The following is a 14,027-nucleotide window of genomic DNA, read 5'->3' as shown; positions in this document are numbered from 1 at the left end:
TAGAATGAACACTACAATAAATTTCAACAAGTCAGGTTAGATTAATGTTCTTTATGTGAAAATTCCTTCAATCGAACAGAAGAAACACACAACAAAATAACAATGAACAAAAGGAAATAATGACCACAGAAGGTTCGTAGAGGAAAAGGGTTATGAGCTTGTTGTATTCCTTCAGTGATCTTGCAACAACTACATTTTTATAGAGGAAAAGCTTCAGCAAGCTCATAAACCTGTTCCTCTACAAGTTTATAGTAAAAAATATTTAAAACTTACTAAAAACATCGTTAAAGGAGAAATTATTCCACTACTAGAATAAACATTGTTATATAAATAAAACAAAGAGGAGTTATTAAATAAATAAAAAAATAAGTTTGATAATGATCCCTCTACAAGCATACTCAAAACTATGCAAATTAGTGAAAAACAGCTAAATGCCTAGAAACCTGAAACACTTACACTTGTTTCACTCAGTCATGTTTCAATCTGTTTGATTTAAACTCGATTCTCACATCTGTGATGACCCAAAATATCATCTTTAAATTTAATAAGTAATTCTATATTCTAAGACCTTAAAAAGTACAATTTATCATTCCTCGACTTGTGTGCGCAGTCCGTACAATTTTTCAAAAATTTTTTATGTGAAAAATAGATTAAAATGTGAAATAGAGCCTTAAAACTCAACTAAGTTGACTTTGGGCAACATTTTGAGCAAACAGACCCAGATCAGTATTTTAACTATTCCGATAGGTCCGTATCGTGATTTGAGACTTGGGTGTATGCCCGAAATCGAATTTCAAAGTCCCTAGCCCGAGATATGAAATTTTGATGAAACATTAAAAGTTTGAAAGCTTAATGATTTCTAAGAAATTTCTGATGTTGGATTTATTGACCTAAGGTCCATATTTTAGTTTCGGAGCCTGGTATAGGTCCACTATAATATTTATGACTTGTCTGCCGAATTTGGTGAGAATCGGAGTTGATTTAACGTGATTCGGACGTCCAGATGTAAAAATATAAGTTTTAAAATTTTCTTAAAAATTTCCTTTGAATTGGTGTCCGATTCGTAATTCTTGGTGTTATTTTGGCGATTTGATCGCGCAAGCAAGTTCGTATGATGTTTTAAGACTTAGGTGCATGTTTGGTTTGGAGCCCGAGGCGCCCGGGTTGGTTTCGGGTGGTTAACAGATCATTTTTGGAGGACCGGGTTGCACGCCGCAACAGACTTATTAAAAGTCCATATTGGAGGATCGGGTTGCACGACGCAACAGACTTATTTAAAAGTTGACATACATATATATATATATATTGGTGGATCGGGTTGCACGCCGCAACAGACCTAATTAAAATGAATATATTGGAGGAGCGGGTTGCACGCCGCAACAGAACCGAATGTGAATATATTGTGAGAGCGGGTTGCACGCTGCAACAGAATTGAATGCGAATATATTGTGAGAGCGGGTTGCACGCTGCAACAGAATTGATGAAAATGATAATTGGTTATAAATGTTGAGTTGGCTTCAATTATTATAAATGAGTTACCTGATTTATTTCTATTATTGTTGTTGTTACTAATATTGCGTACATGTAATGTAAGTGACCCACCTTAGCCTCGTCATTACTTCGTCGAGGTTAGGCTCAGCACTTACCAGTACATGGGGTCGGTTGTACTGATATTATACTCTGCACTTCTTGTGCAGATTTTGGAGTTGGTCCCAGCGGTGTACCATAGACTTGCTCGGATTTTAGCTACTCGGAGGAGACTTGAGGTATAACTGCATGGCGTCCGCAGTTCTGAAGTTCCCGTCTATTTTACTTTAACTGTGTGTTTATTTCCAGACAACTTTATTTTATTCAGACCTTTATTTGTATTATTCTAGAAGCTCGTGCACTTTTGACACTAATTCTGGGATGTTATTTAGACACCGTTGTTTTTATGGATTATTCACTACATTTCAGATTTTACTTCCGCATTTTTTCTTTGATTATTAATAAATTTATAAATTATTTTCAAAATAGATAATATTATTCTAACGTTGGCTTGCCTAGCAAGTGAAATGTTAGGCGCCATCACGGTCCGAAGCTGGGAACATTCGGGTCGTGACAGTTGGTATCAGAGCACTAGGTTACATAGGTCTCACAAGTCACGAGCAAGCTTAATAGAGTCTGAAGTATCGGTACAGAGACGTCTGTATTTATCTCTCAGAGGCTATGAAGTTTGGGAACAATATCACTTCTTTCTTATTCTGTCGTGCGATTTTATTCTATCATCGATGATTGAACCATTCTACTCTTATTCTCTCGTAGATGGTGAGAACACGTAATACCTCTACCGATGGTCAGGGACCAGAACCCCCGGTGGCAACTATAGCCAGGGGTAGAGGTCGAGGCAGAGGTCGTGCTAGAGGCCGAGGTAGAGCTCAGTCCAGAGCTCAAGTAGCTGCACCTGTTGAAGAACCTCAGGTGGACCTTCAGGAGGAGGTTCCAGTTCAGAATGTACCAGTTGGACTAGTTCAGGTCCTGGAAGGATTCATAGCCACTCCAGTACTTCAGGACGCTCTAGTCCTTTTGGTAAGTCTTATGGAGGGCGTCGCCCAGAATGGTACATTTTCAGTGGTACCAGCCGTCTCACAGGCTGGGGGAGGAGCACAAACTCTCACTACTCCTGCTCCAGAGCAGATGGCTCCCCAGAATCAGGCTCCAGCTGCCCCACCAATTGGGGTAGTTCAGCCAGTTGTTGCGGCATAGATCGGTGATAGGCCCGCCATGTCTTTTGAGGCCTTATTGAGACTGGATAAGTTTTCCAAGCTCTTTCCAGTTCACTTCAATGGTACACCTTCTGAGGACCCACAGGATTATCTTGAACGCTGCCACGAGGTGATGCAGAACATGGGTATAGTTGAGACCAATGGGGTTGATTTTGCTGTATTTCAGATAACGGGTTCCGCCAAGAGATGGTGGAGAGATTATACATTGACCAGACCAGTTGGATCGCCTGCACTTACCTGGGAGCAGTTCTCTCAGCTATTTCTGGAGAAGTTCCTTCCTATCACACTGAGGGAGGAATTCCGCAAGAAATTTGAGCGTCTACAGTAGGGCAGTATGACTGTTACTCAGTATGAGTCCCGTTTTGTGAATTTGGTCCGTCATGCTCTCCTTTTACTACCTACGGAGGGAGAGAGAGTGAGGAGGTTTATTCAGGGACTCACTCACCCTATCAGACTTCAGATGGCCAAGGAGACCGGAAGTGAGATTTCTTTTCAGGCGGCTGCTAATGTCGCAAGGAGGATCGAGATGGTTCTTGCAGGAGAGGGCAGAGGTCCGATAAGAGGCCTCGTCAGTTCGGTGGTTTCAGTGGTGCCTCGTCTGGAGGTAGAGGTAATTTTGGTAGGGGTCATCCTCCCAAACCGTTTCATTCAGCACTTCATGTATCTCTCGGTGCTTCAGGGAGTCACAGTCCTATTATGCCTTACTCAGGGCAGTCAGCATTCAGTGCACATTCTGCTCCTATCAGTGCACCACCAGTCCAGAGTTACTACAGCAGTTATCCGGCCCATTTGGGTCTGCTTAAGCTTCAGCAGCCACGGCATCAGAATGGGTGTTATGAGTGTGGGAACATTGGTCACATTAGGAGGTATTGCCCTAGATTGGCGAGTAATAGATCTCGGCAAGATTCTCATACGATCATACCGGCACCGGTTGCTTTACTGCCTGCTTAGCCAGCTAGAGGTAGGGGTCAGGCAGCTAGAGGTGGAGGTCAGGCCATTAAAGGTGGGGGTCAGACCGTTAAAGGTGGAGGCCAGCCAGTTAGAGGTCGTCCCAGGGATGCAATTCAGAGTGGTGGGGCCTAGCCCCGATTTTATGCTTTTCTAGCTAGGCCTGAGGCCGAGTCATTTGATGTTGTGATCACAGGTATTATTCCAGTTTTCCATAGAGATGCTTCAGTTCTATTTGATCCAAGATCTACTTATTCCTATGTGTCCTCCTATTTTGCCTCATATTTGGTTGTGCCTTGTGATTCTCTGAGTGCTTCTGTTTGTGTATCTACACCGGTGGGAGACTCTGTTGTAGTAGATCATGTCTATCGTTCGTGTGTGGTTACTATTGGTAATCTTGAGACTAGTGTGGACCTTCTACTTCTTGATATGGTAGATTTTGATGTCATCTTGGGTATGGATTGGTTGTCCCCTTATCATGCTATATTGGATTGTCATGCCAAGACAGTGACCCTAGCTATGCCGGGGTTACCTTGGTTAGAGTGGAAAGGAACTCCTGGCCATTCTGCCAGCAGGGTTATTTCTTATATGAAAGCTCGGCGTATGGTAGAGAAAGGGTGTCTAGCCTATTTGGCTTATATTTGCGATCCCAGTGCGGATGTCCCTTCTATAGACTCAGTACCAGTTGTTCGTGAATTTCCAAAAGTATTTCCTGCAGATTTGTCGGGGATGCCACCCGACAGAGATATTGACTTCTGTATTGATTTGGCTCAAGGCACTCAGCCCATTTCTATTCCACCATACCGTATGGCTCCGCCAGATTTGAAAGAATTAAAAGAGCAGTTACAAGACTTCCTTGATCAGGGATTCATTAGACCCAGTGTCTCGCCCTGGGGTGCATCAGTATTATTTGTAAAGAATAAAGATGGCTCAATGCGGATGTGTATAGACTATTGGCAGTTAAACAAGTCTACTATCAAAAACAAATATCCGCTGCCAAGAATTGATGACTTATTTGATCAGTTTCAGCGTGCCAAGGTATTTTTAAAGATCGATTTGAGGTCGGGTTACCATCAGTTGAAGATTAGGGCATCTGATGTCCCTAAAACAGCTTTTCAAACTCGGTGTGGGCATTACGAATTCCTAGTGATGTCATTTGGGTTGACAAATGCCCCAGCAGCATTTATGGATTTGATGAATCAGGTGTTCAAGCCTTATTTGGATTTTTTTGTGGTTGCATTCATTGATGATATCTTGATTTAATCCAGCAGTCGAGGGGAACATGAGAAACATCTTCGAAGTGTGCTTCACAACTTGAAGAATAATCAGTTGTATGCCAAGTTTTCAAAATATGAGTTTTGGTTAGACTCAGTTGCCTTTTTGGGGCATGTTGTATTGGCAGAAGGCATAAAGGTGGATCCTAAGAAGATTGAGGCTGTTCAGAATTGGCCTAGACCTACTTCAGTTAAAGAGTTCCGGAGTTTCTTGGGTTTAGCAGGTTATTATCGTCGGTTCGTAGAGGGGTTTTCATCTATAGCAAGCCCATTGACCAGATTGACCCAAAAAGGTGTCTTATTCAGATGGTCAGACGAGTGTGAGTTGAGCTTTCAGAAACTCAAGACTGCTTTGACTACGGCGCCAGTGTTGGTATCACCCACAGGTTCAGGATCGTATACGGTATATTGTGACGCATCTCATATTGGGCTTGGTGCAGTATTAATGCAAGATGGCAAGGTAATTACATATGCGTCACGGCAGTTGAAAGTTCACGAGAAGAATTATCTTATTCATGACTTAGAATTGGCAGCCATTGTTCATGCGCTGAAGATTTGGAGGCATTACCTCTACGGTGTCTCGTGCGAGGTATTTACTGATCATCGTAGCCTTCAGTATCTGTTCAAACAAAAGGATCTTAATTTGAGGCAGAGAAGATGGGTGGAGTTGTTGAAAGACTATGATATCACCATTTTGTATCACCCCGGAAAGGCCAATGTGGTGGCAGATGCTTTGAGTAGAAAAGCTGTGAGTATGGGCAGTCTTGCATATATTCCGGTTGGTGAGAGGCCATTAGCTGCAGATGTTTAGACTTTGGCTAATCAGTTCGTGAGGTTAGATGTTTCAGAATCCAGTCGGGTTCTAGTTTGCACAGTCGTTCGGTCTTCTTTATATGAGGGCATCAGAGAGAGGCAGTATGATAATCCTCATTTACTTGTCCTTAAGGAAACAGTACGGCACAGTGATTCCAAACAGATTGCTGTGGGGGGAAGATGGGGTTCTACAAATGCAGTGTCATATTTGTGTGCCTAATGTGGATGGGCTTCGTGAATTAATACTTGAAGAAGCACACAGTTCCAGGTATTCTATTTATCCAGGTTCCGCCAAAATGTATCAAGATATGCGGCAACATTATTGGTGGATGAGAATGAAAAAGGATATAGTTACATATGTAGCTCGGTGTCTGAATTGTCAGTAAGTTATGTACGAGCATCAGAGACTGGTGGTTTGCTTCAGAAGTTAGAAATTCCTGAGTGGAAGTGGGAGCGTATCACTATGGATTTTGTTGTTGGGCTTCCACGGACTCAGAGAAAATTTGACGCAGTTTGGGTCATTGTGGACAGGTTGACCAAGTCAGCACATTTCATTCCAGTGGCAGTTACCTATTCTTCAGAGAGGTTAGCTGAAATTTACATTCGTGAGATTGTCCGCCTTCACGATGTGCCCGTGTCTATTATTTCAGATCGAGGTACGTAGTTTACCTCACATTTCTGGAGGGCTGTACATCGTAAGTTAGGCATGCGGGTAGAGTTAAGTACATCATTTCATCCACAGACAGACGGACAGTCAGAGCACACTATTCAGATATTGGAAGATATGCTTCGCGCTTGTGTTATAGACTTTGAACGTTCATGGGATCATTTCTTGCCACTTGCGGAGTTTGCTTATAATAATAGCTACCAGTCAAGCATTCAGATGGCTCCATATGAGGCATTATATGGAAGGCGATGCCGATCGCTAGTTGTATGGTTTGAACCGGGAGAGGCTCGGTTGTTGGGTACCGATTTGGTATAGGATGCCTTGAATAAGGTCAAGATTATTCAGGATCGACTTCGCACACCTTAGTCTAGGCAAAAGAGTTATGCCGACTGTAAAGTTCGTCATATTGCATTCATGGTTGGAGAAAGAATATTGCTCCGGGTTTCACCTATGAAAGGGGTAATGCGGTTCGGAAAGAAGGGCAAGTTGAGCCCTAGGTATATCGGACCCTTTGAAATTCTTGAAATGGCGGGTGAAGTAGCCTACAGGCTTGCATTACTACCTAGTTTATCAGCGGTTCATCCGGTGTTCCATGTGTCTATGCTACAAAAATATCATGGTGATCCGTCCCATGTGTTAGATTTCAGCTCAGTCCAATTGGACAAAGATTTGACTTACGAGGAGGAGTCGGTGGCTATTCTAGCCCGATAGGTCCGACAGTTGAGGTCTAAGAGTTATCCTTCAGTTCAGGTGTAATGGAGAGGTCAGCCGGTAGAGGCATCAACCTGGGAGTCTGAGTCGGACATGCAGAGTAAATATCCACACTTATTCACCAGCTCAGGTATTTGTTTTCTAACTCCGTTCGAGGACGAATATTTGTTTTAGAGGTGGAGAATGTGATGAACCAAAATGTCATCTTTAAATTTAATAAATAATTCTATATTTTAAGACCTCAAAAAGTACCATTTACCATTCCCCGACTTGCGTGCACAATCCGTACAATTTTTCGAAATGTTTTTATGTGAAAAATGGATTAAAATGTGAAATAGAGCCTTAAAACTCAACTAAGTTGACTTTGGTTAACATTTTGACCAAACGGACCCAGATCAGTGTTTTGAATATTTTGAAAGGTCTGTATCGTGATTTGGGACTTGGGCGTATGCCCGGAATCGAATTCCGAGGTCCCTAGCCCGAGATATGGAATTTTGATGAAAAATTAAAAGCTTGAAAGCTTAATAATTTTTAAGAAATTACCGATGTTGGATTTATTGACCTCGGGTCCGTATTTTGATTCCGGAGTCTGGTATAGGTCCACTATAATATTTATGACTTGTCTTCCTAATTTGGTGAGAATCGGAGTTGATTTGACGTGATTCGGACGTCCGGTTGTAAAAATATAAGTTTTAAAGTTTTCTTGAAAATTTCCTTTGAATTGGTGTCCGATTCGTAGTTCTTGGTGTTATTTTAGCGATTTGATCGCGCGAGCAAGTTTGTATGATGTTTTAGGACTTGGGTGCATATTTGGTTTGGAGCCCCGAGGGCTCGGATTGGTTTCGGGTGGTTAACGGATCATTTTTGGACTTGAGAAAACTACAGAAACCTATTTCTGGTTTCCTTCTTCGCGTTCACGAAGAGCAAATTGGGGCTGACACATTTTATGCTTCGCGTTCGCGACAGAGAGAACGCGTTTGCGAAGGCTTGAGGTGCGAAGCTTCGCGTTCGTGATCGAAGCCTCGCGTTCGCGAAGGGAAAGGGGCTGGCCAGGACAATTGCCTTCGCGTTCGCGAAGGCCAAGCCAGGCAAGCTTCGCGTTCGCGAAGAGTAAAATTGGACAGCACAAATTTGTGCTTCGCGAACACGAGGTATTGACCGCATTCGCGAAGGGTAAAAATCCCAGAAACAGATCTTATGTTCTGGAAATGGGGTTTCGACCCATTTTCAACTCTTTTTCATTTTTGAGCTCGGGTAAGGCGATTTTTGGGCGATTTTCACGGAAAAATATTGGGGTAAGTGTTCCTTATCCTATATTGATTATATTTTATGATTTCATACTCATTTATATCATGAATCCGTGAATTTATAGAAGAAAAATTAGATTTTTATAAAATCTTTCAAAAACAAAAATTTAAGATTTGAAGGTCCATTTGACATCGGAATTGGATAATTTTTATATGGTTGGACTCGTCTCGGACTGGGTGTTCGGATTTCGTAAATTTTTCCGGAATTTGAGATGTGGGTCCTACTGCCGAATATTTTAATAAATTTTGCATTTTTATCCAGAAAATTTATAAATTCATATGGAATTAATTCCTATGATTCGTATTGAGTATATCGAATTATTTGTGAATAGATTTGAAGCTTTTGGAGACAAATTTAAAAGGAAAAGTTGTGGTCGAGAAATTGATTGGAATTTACAAAGCGAGGTAAGTGTCGTGGTTAACCTTGACTTGAAGGAATAGAACCCTTAAATTATTTGTTATGTGAAATGCATGTGAACGACGTATAGGCAAGGTGACGAGTGTCTATACGTCATCAAATTAATTATTTGCCTGCTTACTTGAAAAATCATAAATTATTTTAAAATAATAAATTAATTATTATAATAATTGTTTCTCTCCTATGCTTTGTCAAATATTAATTCTTGAATTCCTGCATTAATTGTTACATGTTATTTGAATTATGTGTTTTAATTGTTATTGACATTTAGCATATTAAATATTAAACTGCCTATTTTCTCCCTGATTTTCATAATAATTTACTATTTATCATTGTTTATTTCATAATTAAATCATAATTATTGTATGCTTATTGTCTTATAATTTTATATCAATTGTTGCATTTATTTGGAAAATTTCTTCTATAAGAATGGGTAAATGAATATGTTGGAGGAGCGGGTTGCACGCCGCAACAGAATTGATTATAATGAATATATTGGAGGATCGGGTTGCACGCCGCAAACAGACTTATTAAAAGTCCATATTGGAGGATTGGGTTGCACGCCGCAATAGACTTATTTAAAAGTCGACATACATATATATATATATATATATATATATATATATATATATTGGTGGATCGGATTGCACGCCGCAACAGACCTGATTAAACTAAATATATTGGAGGAGCGGGTTGCACGCCGCAACAGAACCGAATGTGAATATATTGTGAGAGCGGGTTGCACGCTGCAACAGAATTGAATGTGAATATATTGTGAGAGCGAGTTGCACACTGCAACAGAATTAATGAAAATGACAATTGGTTATAACTGTTGAGTTGGCTTCAATTATTATAAATGATTTACCTGATTTATTTTTATTATTGTTGTTGTTACTAATATTGCGTACAGGTAATGTAAGTGACCCGCCTTAGCCTCGTCACTACTTCGTCGAGGTTAGGCTCAGCACTTACCAGTACATGGGGTCGGTTGTACTGATACTATACTCTGCACTTCTTGTGCAGATTTTGGAGTTGGTCCCAGCGGTGTACCATAGACTTGCTCGGATTTCAGCTACTCGGAGGAGACTTGAGGTATAACTGCATGGCGTCCGCAGTTCTGAAGTCCCCGTCTATTTTACTTTAGCTGTGTGTTTATTTTCAGATAGCTTTATTTTATTCTGACCTTTATCTGTATTATTATAGAAGCTCGTGCACGTGTGACACCAATTCTGGGATGGTATTTAGACACCGTTATTTTTATAGATTATTCACTACATTTCAGACTTTACTTCTGCATTTGTTCTTTGATTATTAATAAATTTAAAAATTATTTTTAAAATAGATAATATTATTCTAACGTTAGCTTGCCAACAAGTGAAATGTTAGGCGCCATCACGGTGCGAAGGTGGGAACATTCGGGGCGTGACAACATCTCACTACAAAATTTGCCATTATGCATCTGAGTGTTGCCGCTAAATTTACTTCTTGTAAACTATTTGCATTAAATACCATATCGCGCTGTAGCAATCATCTAAGAATGTTGGATGTGGCAGAAATTAGAAATTCAGGAAGCGAGTCAAGCACCATAAAAGAAAAGGAAAAAAAATAGTCTTCTATAGGCTACTCAATAATAAATGAAATATTCCGCCCCGCCCCAAACACTAAAACAATACGAGCAAGATCTTATTCTTAGAGTTAACTGTCTAGAACTAACAAGGGATAGACAACCCCTAAGAACTCTATTTGCTAACTGTTAGAATCACAAGTCCAAAAACTTTGTTACTTCATTTGTTTTGACAATTAGTTTGTTACATTTCCACTATTTTACTTCAACTCTTGACCTTAAGATGGAAATGAATAACACGAACAATTAAAAAAAAATTCAAAAAGTTTAATGAACCTCAAAATTTGGCCAAGAGTATCAATAGATTTTTCAGCGACAAGAATAGTAACCATTTTAATATGAAGTTTCACACAAACAGAACTAATTTTTGTTCCCAAGTACCCCCTTATTCTGTTGCCAAATTTCGTCAACTTGTCACTATTCATTATTTCACAATAATTTTTCAGTTTTTGTAACATTGTAAATATTTTTTAAAGAATAAAGCTGAAACATTACAAGAAACACATTCAGTTAATGAGAGAAAAAATATAATAACAAGATCTTAACTTGCAACACGAATTACTATTGCAACTTGAGTATCCGTATAAACTTCCTTCCCTTTCTTTGTACGGGTTGTAATAAACATTTCAGACTTTGATGGTTCCTCGTTGTTCTCTTTGGTTGCGCGCTACAAATTACATCAAAGAAAGTAAAAAACAAACATCAATGTGTTACGATAAAGTACAAAAAGAAATGGAAGTCAGATTTTTTACAAAGTGTTGACTAAATATTACCAATGCCACGCGTACTCTTGCGAAATTAATAGGTCCCATTCGATGCCTCCACTTTTATTTTTTTCGATTTTCAAAATTTAACTCGCTCATAGCCTAACACCAAAAGAAGTATATTAATTAATAAATCAAAAAGTAAAAAAGATATAATGCAACAGAGTAGAAATGCACAGTTTAATCTTACTTGGACATCTAAGTCCTTCCAATACTTAATCAATTGGCGGAATTGAACTTCTGGTATCTCATTCGGACGATTTTGTAGCATATCTTCATCAGTAGCATTCCTATTGAAATATTTCATCTTAATACTTCTCTTGTGCCGCCTCCAAGCACCACGAAGACCAGCCATTACCGACTTCTCTCCTTCTGATGGAATTATGAACTTGGACTATGCAAAATAACGTATATTTATCTTCACTTAGTAGGAAACATACATAATAATACAATTGAAAAATTAATTATTCTTACGTTGACATATTCCCACATTCGTTGCTTAATATTCTTTGACACAGCATGCCAACTAGTATGCACCAAGGGGATAAATCTAGGATTTCTTACAATTGTTCGTATAAAGTTGGTCAAATCAGACATTCTCTTGTCAGTTGGTCCCATTGCTTGTCCTTTGTCAAATGTCACCTCCTCTCTTTCTTCAAAACTTCTTGCATGAATATTCTTACATGTTGTTTTTCCTCGAACTCTTTTCTTCTCTGATGTCCCTAGATTGATATAACAGCCAAGACATAAGAAAAAAATTGCAATATGAAAAATAATTACAAGGTTTAATACATAACACCTATAGCACAATCGATGTTCATATCCTCGTCTCCGACAAACTCATCATCACCAACTTCTTCTTGTGCAGCAAAATTAACCAATTCTATTTCATGCTCATCAATAAAAGAGGATGACGTAAATCTGATTTCATTTACTGCGTGATTATGAGGATGTTTTTCACCACCAACGTGTATCCCATATTTTTCAATAAATTGATTAAGACTCGTCGATGGTAGGACGGAGTTTGTCTTTACCTTTTGGCAATTCTGTAGCTCCTGGATATCAAGTTGTTTCTCTCTTTCACCTTGTGTTCTTCCAATCATACGGGAAATGTTACGATCTACCTTTGAAGATGATTGGAGCATGGATATGTGCATAGGTAATTTACTCATTCCTTGTTTTTGAATGGGCTCCTCCAATTGAATTAACCTTTGTTTACTTTGTCCTTTTCTTGCAATATTATGTGAAGTGTTCAGATCTTCCCTTGAAGGCGATTGAATTGATTTGTACATAGGTAATTTACTCCTTCCTAACTTTTGAACTGACTAATCGGATTGAGTTAACCTCTATCTACTTTGTCCTTCTGATGTTGGAGGTATATGATTTTTCCTTTTAACTCCAAGTAATGCCTGCTCTTTCACAGCTTTGTCCTTGCAATCATTAGCAAGATTTTCTCTCTTAATCTGAATTTCTTTGGCTAACTCAGCACTTGATCGGTATTGGAAATCAAAACCTATATTCTTTTTTTGGATTCAAAACTTTTTTCTTAAGAGCTGGCGCTTGATTCATCATACATAAAAAAAAATTAAATTACTTTAGCCCAACAACGGGTAAGAATATATAACAGTATGTGAGAAGGTAAATATTTAAGAAATTAGATACATAACAACCCCTAGTCTATCTTTGTTTTCTTGGATACAAATACAACCACAACATACCCAGTATTATCCCACACCGTAGGGTCTGGGGAGGTAGATCCCACATTATCAAACCCATTAAGAAGCCCAAGACAAAAAGTATAAACTGATATTCCAGGGAAGATAAGATGCAAAATCTCAAAGTTGATGAGAATGCAACAAGGAAACAACTTGAGAGTTAGAGACAGAGGCGAAATAAACCAACTCTAGTCACATGTCAAAACTTTTACACATACATTGCCAATACACCAGAAACAAGTAAAGGTTAAGTAAAACATCTCTTTCTTCTGGCACCAGTGATTTTATTGTGATAAATTAATTAATATTTTCCTTTATCAAAAACAAAATAATTTATTGATTAAAGAGGGAAGTGTAATGTCACGACCCAAAATCTATTAAAGTTCATGATGGCGCCGGACACCGTTGTCAGGCAAGCAAAAAATAAATACTTAATTTGGTTATCATTTTTAATATTTCTAAAATCATATTTCCTTCAATTAAATAGTAAAGGATGGAGTTTTCAAAATAAATAATAATATCTTTAAAAATTCCAATACAGTAAAATTCATAATTCGCCCAAGACCCGGTGTCACAAGTGCATGAGTATCAACTAGGAACACAAAATAAAATACAACATCTGTCCGGAATGCAAGTTGGACAGGAAAATATAAATACTCTGAAGGAGACTCTGCTGGTTGTGGACTCGTAACATGGAATGTAGCTCACATAAATCCCCGTAATAATCGCGCCTCTGCGCCCACAAGGCCACTAGACGTATATGAACCTGCACAAAAAATGGACAGCACGTGTAGCATGAATACGTAAATCAACGCATACCCAGTAAGTATCCCACCTAACCTCGAAGAAGTAATGACGAAGGGTCGAATTCGACACTTACTAAGGGCCAACAATATGATAATATGAAACTCTAATTAAGCATGATATATATATCAATAAAAACTCAGATCAAGAAATAACTGAACAATTCATCACCCTATTTAAGGACCCAAATCACTTCCTTCATTTTAAACAAATAATC

The 14,027-nt window shown here is 39.0% G+C and overlaps 1 protein-coding gene across 1 annotated transcript; it reads right to left on the bottom strand.

Annotated features, from left to right (window-relative positions):
• Positions 1-11,068: 11,068 nt before the first annotated feature.
• On the bottom strand, positions 11,069-12,809 carry LOC138903063 (uncharacterized). The gene is made up of 3 exons (XM_070190978.1): positions 12,091-12,809; positions 11,766-12,013; positions 11,069-11,194 (listed from the first exon to the last, which is right to left on the bottom strand). Exons 1-3 carry the CDS (start codon positions 12,581-12,583, stop codon positions 11,069-11,071), a joined length of 867 nt encoding a protein of 288 aa, XP_070047079.1. The 5' UTR covers positions 12,584-12,809.
• Positions 12,810-14,027: the final 1,218 nt, after the last annotated feature.

Source organism: Nicotiana tomentosiformis, chromosome 12 (genome assembly GCF_000390325.3).
Source record: "Nicotiana tomentosiformis chromosome 12, ASM39032v3, whole genome shotgun sequence".
NCBI lineage: Eukaryota > Viridiplantae > Streptophyta > Magnoliopsida > Solanales > Solanaceae > Nicotiana > Nicotiana tomentosiformis.
The sequence above is the reverse complement of the archived record's forward strand: the minus strand, read 5'-3'. Positions and strand labels throughout refer to the sequence as shown.